The sequence below is a fragment of the Numida meleagris genome, chromosome 4, assembly GCF_002078875.1.
Source record: "Numida meleagris isolate 19003 breed g44 Domestic line chromosome 4, NumMel1.0, whole genome shotgun sequence".
Classification (NCBI taxonomy): domain Eukaryota; kingdom Metazoa; phylum Chordata; class Aves; order Galliformes; family Numididae; genus Numida; species Numida meleagris.
In genome coordinates, this window is record NC_034412.1 from 14,778,760 (window position 1) to 14,802,512 (window position 23,753).

At 38.7% G+C, this 23,753-nt stretch overlaps 1 protein-coding gene and 1 long non-coding RNA gene across 3 annotated transcripts in view; one reads left to right on the forward strand and one right to left on the reverse strand.

Moving 5' to 3' along the window:
* Positions 1-20,887, forward strand: AGTR1 (angiotensin II receptor type 1). 2 transcript variants are annotated; one of them, XM_021395822.1, is made up of 3 exons: positions 1-157; positions 4,905-5,009; positions 19,056-20,887. In XM_021395822.1, the coding sequence occupies exon 3, from the start codon at positions 19,109-19,111 to the stop codon at positions 20,186-20,188; it is 1,080 nt and encodes a 359-aa protein (XP_021251497.1). In that variant the 5' UTR covers positions 1-157; positions 4,905-5,009; positions 19,056-19,108; the 3' UTR covers positions 20,189-20,887. The 2 variants fall into 2 exon arrangements, with proteins under 2 accessions (XP_021251497.1, XP_021251496.1); XM_021395821.1 differs by lacking the exon at positions 4,905-5,009 and having other exon boundaries at positions 2-157.
* The window catches only part of LOC110398298, a 12,559-nt gene continuing 9,450 nt past the window's right edge, over positions 20,645-23,753 (reverse strand). The window contains exon 2 of the long non-coding RNA XR_002438304.1: positions 20,645-21,071. This is a non-coding gene — a long non-coding RNA (uncharacterized LOC110398298). The remainder of the gene's footprint in view (positions 21,072-23,753) is intronic.

Genomic DNA, 23,753 nt, shown 5'->3' on the forward strand with positions numbered 1-23,753 from the left:
CGAGGGGCCGGGCAGCGGAGCGAGAGGAGCGGCGCGGCCGGGAAGGGAGGGACCTGCGAGCGCAGCCCGGCGCCGTGCCGGAGCCGTCGGGCTAAGCCGCCCGCCCGTCGGCGTACCCGTGCGAGGCTGCGGCAGCGCACGGCCTCCGCCGAGCCAGGTAAGGGGGGCCCCGCCGCGGCTGTGCAGAGAGAGCCCGGCCGGGAGCGCGCTGCCGGGCCCCGGGGGGGGCAGGAAGGTGGCTGTGGTTCATGGGGTAGGGTCAGGTCCGGCTGTGTTTGGGCATCGTTAGGATGGAGTTGGCGGAGGAAGCACCTTATCCTGGCAAAACGCAGGCATTTAAATCCCGCGCCCTACCTCGCCCTTCAAGAACCACTTGTTAAACCAACACGTATTTATTTTGGAGACAGACAGACGTCCCACGCGTTCACAGCCCTGCCACGTGCGTGAGCTCTCCTGTCTTGTCACCAGCCGGAAGATAAAGCCAAGGCGCCCTCTGCCAGACGGCACGGTGCGGAGCGGGCACCTCCACACCAGCCAGGCGCTCCCCAGCAGCCAGCCCGCCTAGCCCTGGGCATGGGCAGATGAGCGCTTCAGGTTTTTGCTGCTGTTTAAACCTATGCTGTAAACTAACCAAAACTCACCAAAGGCAGTGCCTACTGTTTTCTAGACTTCTGCAAATATTTGTTTCTTTTCAAAAAGGAAAAAGAAACAAGCTAGACAATACAACTTCCACCAGTTAACAGTTAGTACTGGTTTCATCAAAACTTCAGTAGCATGCAGTCTTAGACCTCAGCCTACTTCCAAACTCAGCTTTGAATCTTAAAACTGAATTCAAAATGTTCTTCTGTAACACTTACTGTCCTCCTACTCTCCATGCATTGAAACATTTTAAATATCAGTTGTTTACTGATCCTGAAACCCTGTATTCTTCGGAGCAAATCCAGCAATCAGTTCATGGTATGGACAAGCACTAACTTTGCAGGATTCAATTTTGCCAATTTCTATATTTCTACAAATGCACTGGAATTAATGAGTCGTACGGCAACAAATGACAGCAGGATTCTGTCCAGAGCTTGCTACAGTTCACTGTAAATTTCCATCACTTCCATTTGTAGCAGTACTTGTTTCGACTGTTGTGTTACATAGCACGGGGCAGTCTAGTAAACGAACTCAGGCAAATTACAAGCCTCAAGAAGGGATGATGTTAGAAAGGGCTTTTTGTTTATTTGGAGGCAGGGAGCAGCAGAAGAGGGGACTGTCATACCTCTTCACCTACATGGACCCAGGCCACTAACATGATTAGATTTTTGCCTGAACAAGGAGGACTAAGTATGGCCTGAGGCAGGTAATTACCATGGTGATCTAGAAGGGCTCTTACGGCTCTGTTTTAATATCTGACAAATGTTTCACACCCCTGACTGTGCCAGTCCCTTTTGCTTGTTGCTGTCAAAATCTTTCGATTACAGTATCTTTCAAAAATATGAAGTGTCCACAGATTAAGTTTTAATTCATTTAGTAAGAATTTTAACTATGTGCCTTTCCAGCAAGAACGTGGTATTTCTGTCACGTTTCCTCTCTACTACTTGAACTGCAGAGCAGAGAAATACCAGTTATTTCTATGATGTCCTTCCTAGTTGATGTTGCTAGACTGAGAAATAAAGAGGTTCAGTACAGTTAAGAGATGGAGGTCACGTTTATCATGAAATCGCCGGTCTCATTCTCTCCTTACTTTTGGCAAGATAGTAGATGGAAAGAGTTCATTTCTGCACTGGAGGAAGGCAAAAGTAGAACTATTTCCTGCTTTATTGCTTGGAAAAAGTACCTTGCTTGGGTTGGACGCATATGTGAAATGCAACTAGAAGTTACTGGCTTGAAATATAGTAATTACCAGCCTGAAACCCAGCATGGCAGAAGTGAGGAGAGTGCTGCCTTCCAGTTTAAAATGTCACAGTTCCACAACCTGCTTAGAACAAGAAGATGCAAGATTTGCACGTGCTACTTGCTGAATTTTATCATCTTTAATTATGATCAATATCTAGAAGCATCTGGAAATGCATCTCATTTCTTTTTGCTACTGGTTGTAGTACTGCAGAAGCAGGGACAGATGCTGAACTAAGATAGTGATTTATTTACACTTACTAGAATAATTCTGTTGAAACATAGGGACTGTGTTTGCAGACATGCACAGATGAGTTGGAGAGCATCACTTTAAAAATTGCAGATAGTGGGTAGTCAGTGCATCTTTACTACTACTGTTTATTCACTTTTCTATAAAGGAATACTTTGAGGGAGTCTACTTCTCTTGCACTTCCTGTGGTTCTTTACTACAGCTCTGCTTGTTAATGTGGTAGTTTAAAGTTGCATGAACTACAAACTCATTTTGCACTGTCCCAGGTAAACTTTTTATGCAGAGTTATAATCCTGGTTAAAAATGTTTTAAGCAGTCACAATTACTTGCACTTGATCACTTTCTCTCCTTATCCTTGGACCTTCCTGATGTCCAGAAGCTACTAGTGTCTCCAGGAGTACTCATAAACTGCCTCAGGACCATCACTGCCCAAGTCTTAGGGCATATAATCACACTGTGAGAATCATCCAGTTGTTTCTTAATGGCTGGCACGTCTCTTTGTCCTACACTTCAACTGTCCTTTTCTCTCTCGGGCTTCATAAAAGTTCAAGTTCTGTCATGAGCTGGATAGCGGACACGGATATTTGTGCATTATTTTAATCAACTACTATGACTCTCTCTACTTGGTTGACCTTGTGCTTTTTTTTTCTATCTTATTTTTTTCCAATAAGAGGTGAAATAAACTAAAATTGTATCTGAATGCATTACGCGTAAAGCAGAGCTGGGGAAATGGGTTATTAAGGATAGACCTACTTCGGCAGTCCAACCTCACCTCTCTGCAATAGGAATATTGCCAACCAAGCAATGTATCTCCTTGGCAACCAAAATGCTAGCCTAAAGCGATCTGAACAACAAAGTCAAAAACGAACAACAACAACCCCAACACCCAAAGCTATAATGAAGGGAGCTTGGGCAGGTAAGTAAAACAGCACAGTCAGAATGAAGGAGACTGCTTATTTAGTGGGGAATTGGATCATACCTATTCCAACACAGATCAAAAAGGGAAAGAGGAAGTGAAATAAGCACCAGTGTATTAATTCATCTGGATTCTGGTGCTAGCCAAAGATTAATTGCACATCAGACCCCTTGCAAATTCTTGCTTCTTCATTTTAAACCATCATCTCTCTCTGGAGAGTATAATCTCAAAATCCTTTCAGACTTGGAAGCCTGGTAAGGCCTACAGTTGTGAGAGCTGGAACAGGGTATATCCCAGCCACTACAGGCCCACAGCAGTCTGTGTTGTTTAGCTGTATCTCCAGCCTTTCAGTAACCTCATTGCATTTTTTAAGCCTTACCTGGCATACTGCTGGTGTCTGCGCCTCATGTTCTCAGCTGTGCAACAATTCTATTAGAAATGCACTGGCCCTTTGCACGCATACTGTGTTCTGCCATATGTTCCTCTCCAATATTAATTAGCAATTCTGCTGCATTCTTGGGTAGTAGTTCTGATTTTTCTGACAGTTCCTCCTTCGGGAAGCTGTAGTGTTTTTAAGAAATTGGCCTCGGCCTTGCTAGAAACACGTCTGAGAACCTAGGAGGGAGAAGAGTGCAGAGCATCACAGAGACATTTAAAATATTTTGTAGAATCCTGAGGACAAATGGACAATATGTATTGCTTATGAAGAGGGGGAAAGTGAAGAGAAGACTTATTTTCTTCTTTCTTACTCTTGTACAGTTAGTTTGCATCACACTGACAGGAATAAAGGGCTTGCACTTAGTGAGAATTGAACCTAGCTAGTTATGAAGACATGATGCAGACAGGGTACACTCTAAAGGTCTAGTATTATTTTCCAGGTGAATCAGAGAGCAGGTCTAGCATTAAAATTGTACACAAAGTTGAACATTTTGCATGAAGACACTAGTTCAAATACATTAGAGAGTTTTAAATAGACACAGCAGGATTTACACTTCAAGTGTAAAGGTGTATGAACCTCACACAGGAGATCCAAACACTGCATCCTGAAGATCAGAAAGGTTCCAGTGAAGCTGTTTTTCCATATACTCTTGCTATTGCACAGAAAGTTGCTAATCTTGGTATCATTTTGTGCCTCCTCCTTTAGGTCTTAAAAACCCTGCAGTGAAAGCTAGCCAGTAAGCTTTTGCTAAACACAGTATTTTAGCTCAATTTCTATCAACAAATTTGTCACTTAAAATCACTTTCACCAATAAATAGTCATTGCACTCAGAACACTTATACTATGTTGTATACTATCTTCTAAGACTTATCCTTTGTCCCCCCCAAAAAAAATTGACAGATGTGTTCTAGAAGAATGTGTCATTTTTTTTGAACATTTTGGGGAATTTAACAAATCTGACGAACAAACACAAGAAGTTATGATATCTGCACTTTTTTACCTGCACTGGAACAAGCAAGTGAAAAGAGGTTATCTTAACTGTAAATCCTAACAGCTGTGATTGTTTGAGACAAAGTGCACATGAAATAAAATAGCTGGTCTAATGATTTACTGACTTATCCTCAGATAAATGATGGATTAGACTAAAATTACTTGGAGCTTTCAACTGAATTGCAACTAAGGGTAGGAAAATACCATGCTTAGAATGACATGCTGTTAACTATTCTCTGTTGCACCATCATCTGAAAGAACTACAGATTTGGGGCTGTTAGGCATCTTTCACAATTTTCATTCTATTTGGTTTTTGCTTGATAGCAAAACCGTCCAGGTATCCACTATATAGCGACACTAGCTAGAATGCTTGGTTACTATTTGTGGTGTTTATCTGCTTTTATTGTAGTTGAGTAGCATTTCTCTTATAGGCGCAGAAAATGGGTAATAACTGAAGACTGCCTCTCAGCAGGAAAGTGAGATCAGATTGGCAATGAATGGCATGATTGAAGACAAAAAGCCAGCTTCAGCACAAGGTACCGTTGGCAGTATCTAAAGAAACTGGTACTGAATTTGGACAGGGTCAATATTTAGACAGTATTTCACTGTTTGAGGCAAAGGCTAATATTAGAGTTAAGGCCAAAACAAAGAGTGATTTAACCAAATGCCTGTTTTCAGCTAAATCATCTGTTCCTTTATTTCTGGGTCATACCAATTTGTCAAATTCTGATCAATAATTGGCTAGTGGAATCTAATGCTCAATAGATGAAGAACAGGAACAAAAATACAAAATAAAACAGCATTCCTGAGTCCTCTCCATTTTTTGAAAATTGAGAGGGTTACACGAAATGAGAGCACTGTGCCTCAGCACTTTTAGCTCAGAGGGACTCATGCAAATAGTAAAGCATTCCAGAAAACCACTGAACAGCTGTACTTTTATGTTGGGGGGCTTACACAAGGGAGAAAAATGCACTAGTTGACTTCCCTAAAAATGTTCTGTTGGCAGTTTTCTTCAATTTAACCCTCCGTTAGCATCATCACAGCCTGGGCAGACCCTTTGCTTGAAGCAGCCAGCACATAACGTACAAAGATGCAGACTGAGCTTGTTTATTTAGAAACCATGCGTGCCCCTTTCAATCTAAGTTTTTAATATGTATGTCTCCTTCTCATTTTTCTTTACAAAAATTGTTTTTCAGCTTTTCTCCTTTCTTCCCTAATTCCTTTAAACTCAAACTAAGTATTTATACAATTTTCCTTTCCTCCCTAAGAACCCAAGAGTGAGTCAACTACTACTCTTGGTAGTGGCCCAGAAGTTTTTCCCTCCTCAGGTTCTATACTTCATGTGGGGAGGAAGACACTTGTTTTGTAAGACTGTAATTCTTCTGCTAGATTTGTCTCTATTTTACTATTGCTTTGTTAACTAGCCAGCAGCAGCCTACTGTAGGACAGTTGCAGTTTTTCTCAAATCAGGCTTTTATTCAGGTAAAAAAATATATACATATTTTACGCATGTGCTTTCCAAAAAAAAAATCTTTAAAACAGGGCTCAAAAATATTTTGAGTTTAAATCCATTGTTATCATGCTGGTCCATTTCACCAAGAGTTCTTATGCATACCATCAGAAAACGTCATGTCAGTGCAGGACAACCGCATATCCCTCATCTCAATTAATAGTTTTCCTAGCAGTGAAGTAGAGCTCCTATTGCACCTTTTGGAAGGCACAGTGCTATCCTTCCCAGTTATGTTTGCTTGAGAACCAAGACTGCGTTTGACTCAGGATGCAATGATTCACAGCATATGAGCTTACCTTTCTGGTGTTTTTTGTTTGTTTTTAATGGTTTTGGTTGTTGTTTATTGGGTTTGGGTTTTTTGGGGAGGGGGAAGCAGGGTAGGGCAAGTGCATTTCATCTTTTCGGGTTGTACCATCCTTCTTGGTTTTGTTATCTCTCGTGGTGGTACTCAGTACCCATAAGGGGAAATTCTTAAAGCCAGAATGGTAAAGAGAGTTCACTAATTAATTTTATTTTCAAAACAAATGAATCAGTTTTACATTGGAGAAAAAAACAGGAAACAAGCTATACACATGCGGCAGAACATCTATTTTGCTATCATTCTATTAAGCGTGCAGCTTTCCAGACAAAGCACTAGGGATCACAGTATCTGTTTTTTTCACAGGCAATAACACCTTCCACACTGCTTTGAATTAAGGTATCCGTATCTGAGCTTTCATTCTCTTTGATTAACCCCTTAGCACCTCAGTAGTCCAACTGACTTGTATAAAAAAATCAGAGATGCATTGCTTATCTTTATGTTTGGCTGCTCATCAGATTTTCTCCTAGTGCCCCTAACAGGAGTTTTGTTTAAGTGAAAGCACGACTGGGCCTCTATGTTCTCCATGTTATACTTACTAACAGCTACAATGCCACTAATTTCTCTTGGGCTTAGCTGTATTACCATTTTAAAAGATTTTGGGGGGAAGGAGGGGGAAGGGTCTGAATAAAACTCTTGTACTTCAGCAGTTACCCATACTATTTTTTTTCCTTTCTGCCTTTGGTTTCCTTTTTTCTGACCCTAATGAGGTATTCATTAAGAAGCCTCCATGCTGATCCTTTGCTTTTAATCTTTTAACTTTTCCCTCCAGGCTGTTACTAACATTCTCATTTAAGGAAAAAAAAGTCTTTTCTGAGGCAGATTGCCATAGTGCAGTATTTTCCCACCATAAGAATATCTAAATTAATTATATAACAAAAATAATCAAGTGTCTCAATCAGACCCAGTGAACCAAATCCTGTTATGCAGCGCTGAATTATGACACGTGGAAAACAAAGCTTCTTTTGAACATGGGCGTTGAAATCTAACATTCATTTCCTTACACAGAAATTCACAATACGCTTGCTTTTGCTTTAGAACTTCTCCAGTAAGACAAACACTGTTTTTCACAATGAAGTCAAAAGAAAAAATGCTCAGCATAAGATTTGTTTTTCCCCAGAGCCACAACGCCTTGACTAGCAGGAAGTTTTATAGGAGTCACCAGCCACATTACTAGAAATACAGTGCTGTGCTAGCTAACATGGAAGTTTTAACTACTATGACAGATGCTTTAGTGCCATTGGTATGTCTTTGACCACATAATGAATGCTGCATCTGCATGAGTGCTTCTTTTTCAGCTAATGTTTTCGTTACTAAAATAAAAAGTTATTATCAGTCACTTTAACCACTGGTGATAGGTGAGAGGCAGGAGTGCAATTCATTAGAGCTTTTTAGTGAAGGAAAGGCTTTCTAGATAACAGTGTGCAGTTTCTTTTTCCTCTCCTCCAGTTGGACAGATTAGCCATTGCTGTGGATGAAAATGCCTGTATTGCCCTGCACAATGCATTTCTCAAACTTGAGAAGTCTCTTCTGGCTTATTATTTATTTACTCTTTTCTATATACTTATATATTTTTTCTATCAGTTTCTATATATTTTTCTATATTTTCAGGTGAAAAAAGTAGAACTAAAAAGTACAGTCTACAGATGGGACTGTGTGTTAGACATTCAGAACTCTTAGATCCCCCAAGGCTCCATCCTGATTTAGCTTAATGGCACGAAGAAGTCTCTTTGAGGACTAGTGTATAGAAGTAAGGCCGCACACACAGCACAGCATTTCCATACCTGTGAAAGTATTGCTCATTTGCTCTGCAGCTTGGAGGAAATTTAAGCACATAAACTCTTGTAGCACCTTTCTTACTGTTTTACAAAAAGGTACAGAAACGCAGTTGCATCAGTTCTGTCACAGGATCTTTGATATTTTTAGACTCCACATTACCTTTGTTTTCAAGAAGTTTTAAAGATTTGCAGTGAGAATATTGTGCCATCAACAGACTAGCCTGACCACTATTACTACAACACAAGTTTCTTCAATAAAACCAGACATGAGAAAGTGACTGAGGGACAAACAAATCAACTGATTAAATTGAAAGATAAGATTATACCAATGAGAAAAGAAACCCAGGAAACTCACCTTTCCTCAAGCATTTGATGTGAGCTCAGTTTGATAATTATATGTGCACCATTTCAGTGGTGTTGCCTTTCATTCCTCAGTTCCATAAAGGTAGCCGTGCGAGTACTGTTTCTTCCTGCCAGATCAGTTCTGGCCGCAGCAATGCTTGGAACAATTGGTACCTCTAAGTTATATCTAGAGCTGAAAGTGTTGTCTTTATATATACAAACATTGTTAAAAAGAACAGATCTTCAGGCTAAACCCATAGACATAGACATCTCTGTGCTGTTCAGAGCATTGCCTCATCCTTGAGCAACAGTAGATGAGAAAGGCTCTTGTCTTGCCTTCAGAGCAATTTGTGGAAGCAGCCTTTACTTCCCAAAAAATGACTACCCTCCAGGTGATAGCTATGTTCCACTGAACTAATAAAATTAAAATTATTGAGTAATACGAATATCTTGAGAGCAGAACTAAGCACACTAAGACATTCACTTCAGTAAGCATGAATGATCAGAGACTGATGATATTTTCAACAACGTGGAAAACTGTAACTCCTTATTAAGCCCTGAGCACTCTGCAGTATTTCTCCCATGACTTGGGAAGTAAAAATGGCAGTTACTGCTATTTTCATATGCTTATGAAGGTACCCACAAGATTCCGTGAAGAGTACCACATAGCTTTAAAGACAGAAACTGATTAATAGGTATATGAAATACCCAGTAAGACAAACTGTGATTTTGATACGTGATCTGAAAGGATGTAAGATATTTCACATGCAATATCTGGTCTCCTATTAGGAGAGGGCATAAGTGCTTTCAGCGGTGCTTTTTTACTTCAGTAAGTCCTCCCCCACTTTGTGTCTCCAAAGCCTTTTTTATGCAAGGCTGAAACACAGATCTGAATCAAGCTGAAAATTAATAACAGTTCCCTTATGCCTCAGGTTGGTGGAGTTCACTGTAAAAGTTTATAGTTCATTCTCTGTGGAAATAATGATGCTAATAGATGCGTGGTGTTAGGTGTCCAGAAGCTACATTTGAATAGTATGTGCACTGCTGTGCAATTAAAAAAATACCTTAAAACTTCTTATTCCATGGAACTAAGCTATCAAAATAGAAACTTAAAATTCATCAAATTATTTTACTTGCTCTTAGCAAACCTGAATTTGATTTCTGTCTTTTATTAAAAATAATCACATGGGGCACACTATATTTTATATAGGCAATTCTGGCTGCAATAAAGGAAATGTGTTAATCCACTCGTTTACTATCATTTGGAGAAAGTAACTGTGCAGCACGTAACCTTTCACGGCTCAAACTAATCTCACTTTTATTCGTTCTGGGACTTGATGGCTTCATTCTTGTTAACTATGGACTCTTTTGGGTACTTCCATATACCCTAAGGGTACTACATAACCAGACATCACATCTGAAATTATGAATGTACACTGAACTGTATGTTCAGAATAAAACAGCATCTTACGTTGCCCTTCAAAATTTTTTTCAGGTTGACGTTGAAAACCTTAGAAGTTCCAGAACTACTGTGATCTGAAATAGACTTTTCTCTTTCTGACAATATGCATTAAATGGGGCTGTTAAATAGAGGAGCTGATAAATCCCTGATACATAGTCTTCAGGTTTGCCTACTGGTTATAAATATTTTTTCTCTCCTTGTTGGTTACTAATCTTCCTTTCTGGTAAAACTAATTGATAGAATAGAGATGCAAAAATAATAATAACAATAATCTGTGCCGATGGGTAATGATGGTTAATGCCCCATTTTTGAAATACTGATATATCCAATTGTCTTCTGTGTCTTTTAGAAAAAAGTGGCAATTTTTCACTCTGTGCTATAAACAAGAAGAGGGACTACCTTCTGTTTCAACTCATTTTTAAAAAGGAATTCCATTTTCAGATATCATCTTCTCTGAAGCTTCACCTTTTGATGTTTCCTTTAAAAACACTGAACTAGAAGTCTTAAGCTAAGAATTTATTTTACTTTCTCATTTTATTTATTTTTTCAATTTTAAGTTACTTCTGTATGGATAACTTTATGTTCCTATCTCTGAAGGATATATAATACATACAATAACTAAGTCATACTAAACACCTGAGAGTTTTGCAGTACATTGTTACAGTCTTGGACAAAGAATGAAAACAGATTGCTCTCAAGGATAAACAAGGAATGAAGAGACCAGAAAGTTATGTGGAAAACTGTAAGCTACCCAGAAGACTGGGTACTCCATCAAGCCAGAACCAGTGAGCTATAAAACCTCCATCTCACCAAAATTTCCCAAGAGATTAGATAAACACACTGCATGCTGAGAATGGTTAGTCCTTCTGTGTTTTGGAGTCCACGTCTACATTTATTGAACCCAAGAATGGTTTTCCTCCCCTTAGCAGCAGAGAAAACTTAATTGTGTGCATATATGGGAAAAACTCCCAGAAAACAACATTTACTGCTAAGCCCAAACCTAGAAGGCCAGAAAAATGAAATCTATGAACTAAAATACTTACTAAAAGTTAGTTACTATACTTTTGGCTATCCATAATGAATGATCTGTGGATCAGTCAACAAACTTTTGCAAAAAAAATAACCTTATAATCACCATGCTAGCGTTCACTAAACCACTAAGTTCTACTGAGGTTGAGAAATTCTAGTGAAGTTAAGCAATCCTTCCTTGGCACTAATATAGATGAATACAACTTCATAGAAATACGTATATCATGATTTCCCAACTCTTGGGGGAAAAAAAAAAAAAAAAAACAACACAGATGAGGAGGGAACTGGTAGTTAACTGTGGCCAAAGAACTAAATAGCATGAATAAATATTCCTAGTGTTCCTGGAACCTGCAAGTACTACAAGAGTACATGCAAAAGGTTGTCCAAGCTTTCACTTCCCCTGCAGCTAACAGTAACATCTGTGATGTTACTGCAGTGTAAGCTGTTAGAAAGGGCATACAGAAGGTTTGTCACATATTACATAGTAGTATTGCTAAATGCTTAGTAATACCACAAAGCTTTAATAGAGATGTTGCTTTTCTGAAGCCAATATATTTCTGTTTTAAAAGTCCTTCAATTGTAAGGATTTGAACTGGGTCACAGTGTCCTAAAACTAGAACAGTCCATGCAGAACAGGGCACTCTTCTCTACTCCCTCCAAAACTTCGGTGATTAACGGAAGACTCTTAGGGCTGTCTGAGAACAGAAATGGCACTCACATTGCCATTTCATTTCAAAAATAGGTCTGAAGTTGCCATTTCTGCAATAAAAACTTCTTCCTTTAAATACACATTTGAGTCAAAATAACTTAGAGTCACTTTCAATAGTATTCTGTTTGATATTTGGAAAAATAATGCTATGACTAATAACAGGCATAGAAAGTTTAGAAAGAATTGTAGTTTACTGAGTAGGTGCCACGTTTTCTTCTTACATTGTTTAGGTAAACTATACGTCTACTCTCTCCATACATTTTTTATTTTTTATTTTTTTTATTTGGCTTGAAAGCTTTATAGTTTAACTACATATGTCTAAAAATGCCAGGGCCTTGCTCCATCACTTACTAGTTCAAGAACTGGACTGAAGGCCTGCAAAACCGGGAACATACTAGAATAAAGGAAATTAGATATAAGCTTGTATGTAATAAAAGAAATTTTAAATGGCTCACACTGGTACATTATACTTTACATCAATACAGATGTTTTTGATAGAATTTTGTATTTGCATCTTAAATAATCTCAAAGGTGGTGTTTGGAAAAATGATGACACTTGAACATGAAATAATTATTTTTAAAATAGGAAATATGGACCTCTAGTGGTCAAAATATATATCATACTAGTTAAACTTCAAAGCAGTTCAAACATCACTGTGTTTAACTGTGTTATTTTCCTTCACATTTTCCTCCTCTACCTAAAACAAAGCATTCAAAGTAGCATCCTCCTGCCTGATTCCACTGTTCACTCATTCCTCAAGCATTGATGTTTCCAGATGAAAACATTCTTTTATCTGCCTTTTTCTCACGTAATATTTATGTCTAAAAATGAGTAAAGTTGAAAGATACTTGGGAAGTGAAGGGAAAAATTAATGAGAGTAGCCTCTGAAAACACACAGAAGAGATACTCATTCTTTTCACCTTAAATTATCAAAGCAGTCATACAGAAGGACAGACTCTTGAAATGTGCAAGAGGAAATAAATACAGAAAAATTCTTACAGAGAAGGTCAGAGTAGATAAACAATTTCTGTTTACGAGGTAGCAATAACTAGTCTTCTGCTAGCAAAAAAACAAGTAATAAGCAATTTGGAATTTTGATGTGACAGAAGAAACAAATCCTATGAAGATCATAGGCAGTTTTGCATCACTTACGTAGAGATAGCACAAACAAAGTTGCCCGGCTCCAGCAAGGAGATGACACAAAGATATAGAGATAAATATTTTACTCTAAGTAGAATTTATATATATACATACGCATATGTATTTACAGTTTTGCAATGCAAGACTGCCAAGGAAACATCAGTACGCCTCACCTCTACGTGATTCAAAGTTGCAGTAGTTAAAGTAATAAATCATAAATAAAAGTTTAATGGCTGCTTGTTAACATAGCATAAGCAAAACACAAGTTAACTAAAATTTATTTCAGATCAGTGTCCCACTGCTGCCAAACACATGAATATGGATGACGCTCCACTTACATTATGGAATAAGTAAGAGTAATAATTGAGTGCAATACAGTTACTGGAAATACATTAGCGTAGGTCATACAAATGCACATTTATAAACTTACATTTTTTTCTTCAGAAGTACCAGAGCATACTTCTGAAGCAAAAAGTTGAGTACCTCGCTGTGAATCAGGCACTTTTAGTGAAAGCACACACCACAAAATTGACAGCAATTTCAGTGGAATGGCAGTTGCTTTATGCAAGACTGAACAGGAGGACAGCTACGCAGAGAAAACGCATGGCCAGTTACAAGGTTCCGTAAATTCTGTTTCTTCTCATATCAAAGCATTTTTTGTTCTAAAACCTCAAAAGCAACGCCCAACTTGACAGCTATAAATAAGGATCTTTTGAAGCTTACTTCTGTTCTTGCTGTTCCTGAACCTACACACAGACAGGGTTCCAGTTCCACACTGCCTGCTGCAGATACATTTCAGCAGTATGTTGGTTTATTGTCACTCACCATGAAGTCACTTCACACACCGTGAAGACACTGACCTCTGTGGAAGATAGTGGCAGCGATGACAGGAAGCCTGGGCACACTGGAAGGCCGTGACAGTGTCCTTTCTTGCCTAAGTGTTTGCATTGCTCTCACCCTCCTCAATTCACATATCAACTGTATACTAAAAATACTTCGGTAAGCTATGAGTGAGGATATGTTAGAAGAAGCAACAAAAGTAAGTGCTAGGAGAAAGGTAAATGTACAGCTTTGCAGGATGTCCGGCCTCTTCAGGCTGGTCACATTAGTCTCAGGGCTCCCAAGCAGTAGTGCTTCCCCCAGCTCTGGAGAATGGATTCATGATTACAAAAGCACAGGTTTTCTGCAAGAATATTTGCTTAGAGGGACAGGAACTGCACTCAGTTTGTTTCTTACGTTCATTTATCTTCTAAATCCATATTTGTTAAACAGTAATTCTTTTCTCTGGATGGATTCCAACTCTGTTTGGTGCAGGGTATTTGTGGAATATAAGCTTGGTACTGCTCAGGAACTCCAGGAAGGCAAGGAAGGGGCTGAAGGAGGCACATGAAGTGGAAAAAAAACACATTTATTAAGGCACTGTGAACAGGGGGGTTGCAATGCTGGGTAGGAAAAAAACGCAGTGAGATAAAGCACTTGGGAAGTATCATTAGTGTCTAAGCAATTAGAAAACGAATACAGGAGATTAGGAAATGGGGGGGGCTAAACTGTCAAGATAAATGAAAAAAGCTTTCGCCATAAGAAAGTAAACATAGTTAAAATATTGAACATTCTGTTCCAAACATTTTACAGCCTCTTCTCCCTGTGTAATAATTTTATATAAAATTAGAATGCGTCATCTTCCAACATGGCAATATCGTCTCATTTGCGAGAAAAGTAAATAATCCACCTACCACCAGAAGAAAAAAACCTCCACATTTCCTAATGGTACGGTGGCAGGGTTGTTCAGTCAGAGTTTACTTAGTTTGTGTCAAAGCAAATATTAAAAACACATTTTTGTTTAAAAACTGACTTGTGACATCTGCTTACCTATTTATATCTGATGAAGTTCTCACAGAAAGCCACGTCAGTGTGATCTTATCTTTCAGCAGGCAGAGTGCTGTTTACCTTGTATGGGCCTGGCATTCCTTGTTGTTTCGACAGGCAGTTTAATTAGGATGCATGTTCACCCAACAGAAGCAATGAATGGAGTGGTAAATAATAGTTGGTAGAGCAGTCTGAAGCATTTCATTATCAGTGACTCATTATAATAATTGTAATTAAAAAAGATAAAAGGTCAAACAGGACAGTAACATGCAACAGGGGTTTGCTGCTCACCAGATAATTTGCTTTAAGATTGATGTTGCCATGCCATTCACAATCACATCAATTCAGACTTTGTAGAAAAAGCTCCTTGTGTATCAGCCTTCAAATGATCCAATTATCATTATGTTAACTCAGGTCATTTAAGATGCTTTAAATGGAATTATCTATGCACACAGTTTCAATACTTGCATTTAAGTGGCCAGTGGTTTAACCTGTTGTGGTGAATTCTAGCAGCAGAAAGTTGCGCTAACCAACTATTTCTGCAACAATTTCAAACAATCTGCAATATTTCCCACATGGAAGTATCTGCTTTATATAAAGTGTATATAACCCTTATTCTAGGCCTGGAGAAAGGTCTTGCTCAGCCTTAACTGGGTCCTGCCTACTTTACTGCAGGCCTGATTTGCAATGCTGACTTCACTCCAGTTTCATAGTGCTTACTTTTGACCATTATCTCGGTAAATAAGCAAAGGATATAGAATCATAGAATGGTTTGGGTTGGAAGGGATCTTTAAGATCATCTAGTTCCAACCTCCTTGCTACAGGCAGGGACACTTCCGTCTAGACAAGGTTGCTCAAAGCCCCGTTCACGGCTCATGGTAGTGAATAGAGCACACAGCACCAGCATGTTGGTGGGCAAGGCACATATTGCCAGACTTTGGTGCTGCAGAATCTGTCGTTTACTGTCACACATTCTTGGGCACTTCCACAGCCAAGGGCTGAGATGAGAGGATTTGTCTTGCAATCTTTTTATGTTGGCGCTCCCTTTCCTATGAGTAGGATGACCTTCCACAGAACCAGACACCATGTACTGTAGATACGGCACAGTTTGAGAGCCTGCAAGTTGAGCATAGTTTGCCATATGTGATCAGAATGGAGTACTTGTTTAATGTCAGATGTATTTGCTTGACTTTTTAACATCTTAAACATGGTGGAAAAAGGTGATGTCATTTTGAAGCATCAAGACTAATTCACAGAATGAATGGGAGAGCCTGGTAGGTGTTACATTGCATATCTTGACAAAAGGTTTGTCATTGGTTGGAATTAACTAGAGACTCCAATATCTAGAAATATCAAGAACCTAAATCTTGAGATTGCCCCATCTGATTTGTTGAATCAACTTACTAATGCAGACCTTATAACAGAACACTAGCTAAGAGAGGGGAAGAAAAAAAAAAAAGAATCTTAAAAGATAGTAAAATGAGGGCCAGGGTGACATGCTCAAAAGATACTGGCTGCAACCCATATTCTGGGTTCAGTGCATGGCTCTTCCCCAGACTTCTGTGTGGGCTTTGCAGAGATCTATCTATGCCTTACTTTCCTATTAAAAGCAAAGACAAAAAAGTCAACTATTTAGGAATAAGATTTGTCTCTTCACTGGAGCGCAACATACACTTAACACAGTAGCATTCTGCCTTTACCTGGAACATGGAATGGCTTGGGTTGAAAAAACCTTAAAGATCATCTAGTTCCAACCCCCCCGCCATGGGCTGGGTTACCACCCATTACATCAGGCATTACATCAGGTTGCCCAGAGCCCCACACAATCCAGCCTCGAACATCAGTGCTAACAATGAAAATAATGAGCAACTGCCTCCTTAACAACATAGCCCACACTACTGAAAGACCAAGTATCTTTCTGAATAAATGCTGTTTATACAAAAGTGACTTTACAAGGTTTGTTGTTTGTTTTAAAGCCAGTATATTTCACTTAATCTTGTTTTCAGGCAGCACAGACTGGGTTGGGCTGACAGCTGTCGGGATCCTGCAGACAGCAATAAAAATTACTCTGCGATAATAACTATTGATTTTTACTTTCATTTTTTAAGTTTCCTTTTCCTTTTTTTCTCTTTTATTTTTTTGAGGGAAGACTGGCTGTTTATTCACTCTGGAAAAGGATTAGTATCAGACTCACAGCTAAAGTCATAAATCATTAATAAGGAAATGAGTCCTGCAAAACACATAAGCCCTGGCAAACCAAATGGGTGCCGCATTCATACGATTTCCATACAGTTAATGTGGTCGAGAAGTACTTTCCTTACACTAAGACTAGGACTTCAACTTCTTGGTACACAGATTATTAATGTGAATTGTGCTTCCTCAAACATCCTTAAGACTCTATTTCTACAGTTGCTAATTTACAACAAAGAAGCACAAGCCTGGATTTTCACAGATATTTTTTTGCCATTCATAGTTAAAGATCATAGTTCTAAGCCAGACAGGATCTAAGTAGCTTTTGAATATTTAAGGTACTTATAGACCAACACAAGACTATTCACATCAGAGATCAAAATAAGAACTCTATCTGAATTCATTTCTTTCTTTGTACTTTTTATATATACACAGTAAAATGGTATTCAGAGTGCTTAAGCATAGTTTCTGAGATATCCAGATAGCTTTGCTTGTGAGGTATAGCACTTGATTATAAGAAAAAATAATCTAAATAAAGATTCTGAATGTACAGCTATCTGCTATTCTGTGTCTCTATTATTTTTATAACATATGTTCATTAACCAGTTGTATTTTAATCTGGAACCTTGCTCAGAAATTGAAAGAAGTCTGCTGGATTCTTCTAGCGTAAATGAAAACAATGTACAGCCAACTCCTAACACTCTTATTCCTGTTACATTCTGCAAGGTCTTTTTTAAAATAGAAATCATTTGAGAAAACACTGAAAGATTGCTCAATGGCTGTCCCTCCCTCCTTTCCCTACCCTCTATTTATTTACTTCAGAGGCACTGAATACTTTTGTATTGGTTCTCCCATACTTTTAGGATGAGAAGGAATGGCCTCAAGTTGCACCAAGGGAGGTTCAGGTTGGATATTAGGAAAAATTTCTTCATTCCTGAGAAAGAGTGGTGGTGCACTGGCACAGGCTGCTCAGGGAGGTGGTCTAGTCACCGCCCCTGGAGGTGTTCAAGAACCGTGGAGATGTGGCACTGAGGGAGATTGTTAGTGGGCAGTATTGGTGGGTAGGTGGATGCTTGGACTAGATGATTTTAGAAGTTTTTTCCAACCTTCATGATTCTATGACTGTCTTAGCTGATATAAATTTAGCAGTTTAAGATGGCAGTTCTCTGCTTTCTCAGTATTTTCAAGAAGCTGTAATGATTAGCAGATTATCAAGACACATCTGTTATAGAAGAATAATTTTCCCCTCAGTTTTTGTGGGCTGAGAATCAGTATTGTTGGGTTGGTTTGGGCTTTTTTTTTTTTTAAATACTATTAATTTATTGTTTAACTGTTACATACTGCATGGCTCACTTGCAGCTCCCTGTAGAGTCAGAATAAAGCTGTTATAGGCATTGTAGCAAGGCTGCAATATATAATCTAGTCTTGCACTCCAAATCAGAAAAGAGCAAAGTAAAAGAATCTGTTAGTTAAAATTTGGGTTTGCTGGTTCCATCTACCTGCCTTCCAAACAAAAATGATTTGACAGAAATACGTGGTGTGAATTTCCCACTCAAGCCAATTCAAGTTCCAGACAAACAAGGGCTTTGTATTTGAGGCAACTGCTATCTTTGGTGTCAGGGTAAAACTCTGCACAGAACTAACTGCAAGTTCATAACTTGTAGATTGAAGACTTGATTACTGCTTCTATTCAAAGCCAGAAAAGAACCCTACCCTCATATTTTTGGAAGGAAATTCTGATTTCACAGACAATGAGGGCAGGATATGGCCCAGGAATTATATAAAATTGAGGAAAAGCATGAAACGCCAGTAGCACTGGCTATATAAGAAAAGCACATGGAAAAAAAAGCCAGGAAACACCAATAAATTGATTATACTGTATATTTATGAATAAAAATTAAATGGGCAAAAAACTGTTTCCACTGCTTTCCATTAAAGTTTTTCACGAAGAGTAGTGATTAATACGGGGCACCTATAACCCAGTTTTCAACTGAAAGTTATAGGCAGAAGTCAGTTAATGAAAAGCAGACTCATTGCTGACTATTCCATGTGTTATGAGTAAGAAATGGAATTTGCTATAATGAATTGTATCCCCAGTTAAACAGAAAATCTTGAGATTTAATCGAAACTTAAAAAAAAAAACTAAATCCCTCATGAACTATTTTTATTTCCTCTTTATGCCCCCCCCCCCTCACAGGTTTGATCTTCATATTGTTTCCCTGAAACAAGGCTACAGCAGAAGAGTTCAAGATGGTCCCAAACTATTCTGCTGAAGAAACCGTTAAGAGAATTCACGTCGACTGTCCTGTTTCAGGAAGGCACAGTTACATCTACATTATGGTTCCAACTGTTTACAGCATCATCTTCATCATAGGCATATTCGGGAACAGCCTGGTCGTTATTGTCATTTACTGCTACATGAAATTAAAAACAGTGGCCAGCATCTTTCTGCTAAACCTGGCACTGGCTGACTTGTGTTTTTTAATAACTCTGCCACTCTGGGCAGCCTACACGGCCATGGAGTACCAGTGGCCTTTTGGCAACTGTTTATGCAAGCTAGCATCAGCAGGAATAAGTTTCAATTTGTACGCCAGTGTGTTCCTACTCACATGCCTTAGTATCGACCGCTATCTGGCCATAGTACATCCAGTGAAGTCACGAATCCGGCGTACCATGTTTGTTGCCAGAGTAACTTGCATTGTCATCTGGCTCCTTGCCGGTGTGGCCAGCTTGCCCGTCATCATTCATCGTAATATATTTTTTGCAGAGAACTTGAACATGACGGTCTGTGGCTTTCGATACGACAACAATAACACAACACTGCGGGTTGGGTTAGGTTTATCCAAGAATTTACTGGGATTTTTAATCCCTTTTCTGGTCATACTAACAAGTTACACCCTGATTTGGAAGACCCTGAAGAAGGCGTATCAAATTCAAAGAAATAAGACCAGAAATGACGACATTTTTAAGATGATTGTGGCAATAGTATTTTTCTTCTTCTTTTCCTGGATTCCTCATCAAGTGTTCACTTTTCTGGATGTATTAATTCAATTACATGTAATAACAGACTGCAAAATCACTGATATTGTGGATACAGCTATGCCCTTCACTATTTGCATCGCTTACTTTAACAACTGTTTGAATCCCTTTTTTTATGTTTTCTTTGGAAAAAACTTTAAAAAATACTTCCTTCAGCTAATAAAATACATTCCACCAAATGTCAGCACGCATCCAAGTCTCACTACCAAAATGAGCTCCCTCTCATATCGACCACCAGAAAATATACGCTTGCCCACTAAAAAGACTGCTGGGTCTTTCGACACTGAGTGATGCATTATGCTGTATACTTTATTTTTTCCGAACAATGTTGTGAACGAAGCAGCAAGAATGACAAAATCCATCTGCAGTCCCAGACATCACAGCTTACTGCTCATTATGGAAACATTAAATCACCTCAGCAAAATCACACTGTAAAGATTTAGCAGTGGCCTTCTGTTTTACATTGTGCGGAGGACTGCCTGATTTTCATTTTGTTTTTCTTTGTTGAAAGCAACATAAATGGTAGACAGGTACATCAGAGTTTGTCGGCATTCTGCCATTTACTCAAAACTACAAAAGATCTCTGAACTAAAAGGAAAAGCTTTTGAAAGCAACGTGAATTACGAAGAACCGGTTTTGCACACGTGAGCCAAGTTTTGCCAAGTTTTTTTTCAGGAGCTGATGGAACTACACTGCTTGGTTTTGGGTTTGTGTTTTTTTGTTGTTATTTTGTAGGTCGTTTGTTGGTTTTTTTTAATGAGTCATATGTTGTTGTATTTATAATATAACTTGTTTTTCAAATATATGCTTTATCTACATGCCCAATTTTAAACTTCAATTGAAGTTTAAGGACCACGAAACTGGTCTCATTCTGATTTGTGCTACTATTTTCCATTTTTAAATAGCAAAATTTCATAATAATATATGCAATAAAATGCAGGTTTATTTATTAAATACAGAATAAATATATTTTTAGATTTATACTCCTAATTAGAGATCTCAAACATTTCTTCAAACATTTTTATCCCAATGGGTATTTTTATACTAGTAATATATATATATAGAGAGAGAGAGAGACACACAAAACAGGGTTTCCTCACCTTTCTCCATGATATGCCATGCTGACTCTGAAGAACACTGCTTATGGAATGGGTTAACTCCATGCTTTATGCAACTGTTTGAAAACAGAAGTTGTAGGACAGAAGTGATCAGAAACCTTCAAGTTATTTTGTAGAATAGCCAGAGTACTCTATGAGAGAAGTACCAACTAATGAGATCCATTCCATTTTTCAAAATCCTTGGACAATGAAACTCAGATTCTGACAAGAACACGACGATGCTTTTAGTCATATCACTAAATAAGCAGGACCAAACTTTGTCCTTGGTGTTTACTTAATTGCTCTTCGCTTATACAAAACTGATCCTGGAATGAGGATTATTTGCTCCATGTAGAACACTTTTTATTTGTATGGAACAATTTCAAATTTATACTAGCATAAATCAGATCAAAAATCTGGCTCAAACCCTCCACAAAAATGAAGGGGAAAAGGTGATAAGAAGTTCCAACTCGTGAAATCCTCGTGTATTCTTATAACCTCAGATAATGAACTCCAGAAAATATTTGCTCCTGATTAACTCCCGTTTATTTTCTTCAAAGATAAATGAGCTCATAAATACTTTTCAACCTAATAAAGCTTAAGAAAAAAATTCCAAAAATTCACATATTTGTCACATAGACAAATATATGACCCTGGAGAATTTGCAGTATTTATAGTCTTCTAAATGATATCTTTAATGTTGCTTAGCTAGCAAGCAGCTGGATTTTCTATAATTCCTGTTTACATCTCACAAGGCACTGTGATGATTCAGTAAAACTTCTACAGCTGTACTTCGTTAAAAATGCTCTTTCACTGAAGGTTGATTTAATTGAAAGCTATTTTTAAAAATCTGATACCTGAATGTGTCATTTAGGGACAGTTAAATTAATCTCATGTATAGCACTTTATTTTCAGCTTATATCCTTACACAGGCATGTGAAATAGCCATTCTTTAAAAAAAAATATGGCAACAGTCCCATGCATTATAAATAGCATCCAAAGCACTCAGTAAGCTGATGAAGGACTAACAGAGCTTGCCATTTATCTGTATGACATTTTGTTCGTTTACATGCATACATGTTGAACTGCATCAGGAGCCTCCAATGGAAGTAGCGCTTTCTCAGACATTATTTGGTGTGCTGTGCTTGCCACCTGCTGGACGCAGCCACAAATTTGTTTTTGATCTTAAAAGTTACTAAAGGAAGAAACAGCAATATTTTCCTGCCTCTTGATAGATCTGCAGATCCTTGCCTCTGGCAAAACTCCTGCAGAAGTAACTGCTTCCTGGATGGACAAGTTTGTATTCAGCTCCCTTGGGAAGGAGCAAAGCAAGCATTTCTTCACCACCTGCTCATCCCTTTGGTCACCAAAATCCAGTGTCCCAGATCACGACAATGCATAGCTCGTTTACAAAGTGTTGACTGCATTACTACAAGAGACATCTCAAAGATGCACATAAATTCTTTGATTATTTTTACATACATATTTAACAAATAGGGGGAAAAAGCATATGTGCAAGCGGTAACTAAGTATTTAACTAAAAGGACTCATTTATTATCAGGAAGACAAGCAGAATCAGTAGTGAATATGAATGATAAAAATGACTATCACAGGATAAAACAGACGGAAGCCATTAGTGATTTTTCATCATTTCAGGCTGCATTTTTAAGAGAGTGTTTTATCCTAGCTGCTGGTGCCACCTGTGTCTACCTGTGTCATGGGAAAATGCAAGGGCTTGCACATTCTTCTGGGTTGCTCCAGGAAAGGCAGGAAAAGATTGCAGCTGTTGTGCTTTTAATGAAATGCTGGCCTTGAATAGATAGACAATAAATAAATAAAACTCCGATATTTTTTTTCTAAGGGGTTGGAAAATGGTCATCAGCTGTCAAGGACAGAATCCTATTTTAGTGTTTCCTAAAACAAAAAGCAAATCAATAGATACCAAAAACCACCTATATCCAGAGATAAGTCTCCAGCAAATCTAACAGGGCAGCAGCAGAGCAAATGCCTTCAGAGCACAGCTGTTACTGCGTGCAGCTGTGTCCTACAGACACTCCCACAGAGCCCTGTACAAGAGTCATTTGGAGTCCCCTTCTCCTTTAGTAAACTCACACCATTTTCTTCACCCATCCTGCTGTAATCAGCACAGGTGCTGAGAAGAACTTTGTTGCTGGGCCCTGCACTCCCCTGCCCATGTACTTGCTGAGAATCCTGTGCTGGAGACCTGTGACTGGGGCACACAGAGCAGCAGTGCCGTGGGGTGCAGGGTCAGGCCCTTTAGTCACAGTGTCCCCTTGAAGCACTTTGATTTAATTATTCTGACCTCCAGTGTGCAAGATGAAAAGATTTGATATAAGTTTGTTGTGTGTCTGGTCATCTGTAAGGAGCAGGTAAGAGCAGTGGAGAGACCTTCTCACTTCTGTGTGCCACATTGCCTCCCTGGCCTCTGGTAGGCTTGGGACTGTATGGTTCACACTGAGGGGCAGGTAGAAGGCCAGAGAACCTACTCCTTGCCAACAAAGGAGGAAAGAGAAAGGTTTGGCGCTGTATGACTCCACCACTTTGGGGGGGGTCTTTGGGTTGAGCCTTCTTAATTTAATATCAAAACATGAACTAGTTATACATGCTCTAGAACAAACTCCCACTCTCATAAAGAACACCAAGTTAACTAAGATGCAACAAAATCATATTTTAAAAACAAGTATCCAAAGAGCTTTCTATTCTTAAAGTAACCAAAATTAAAATCCTTGATAAACATT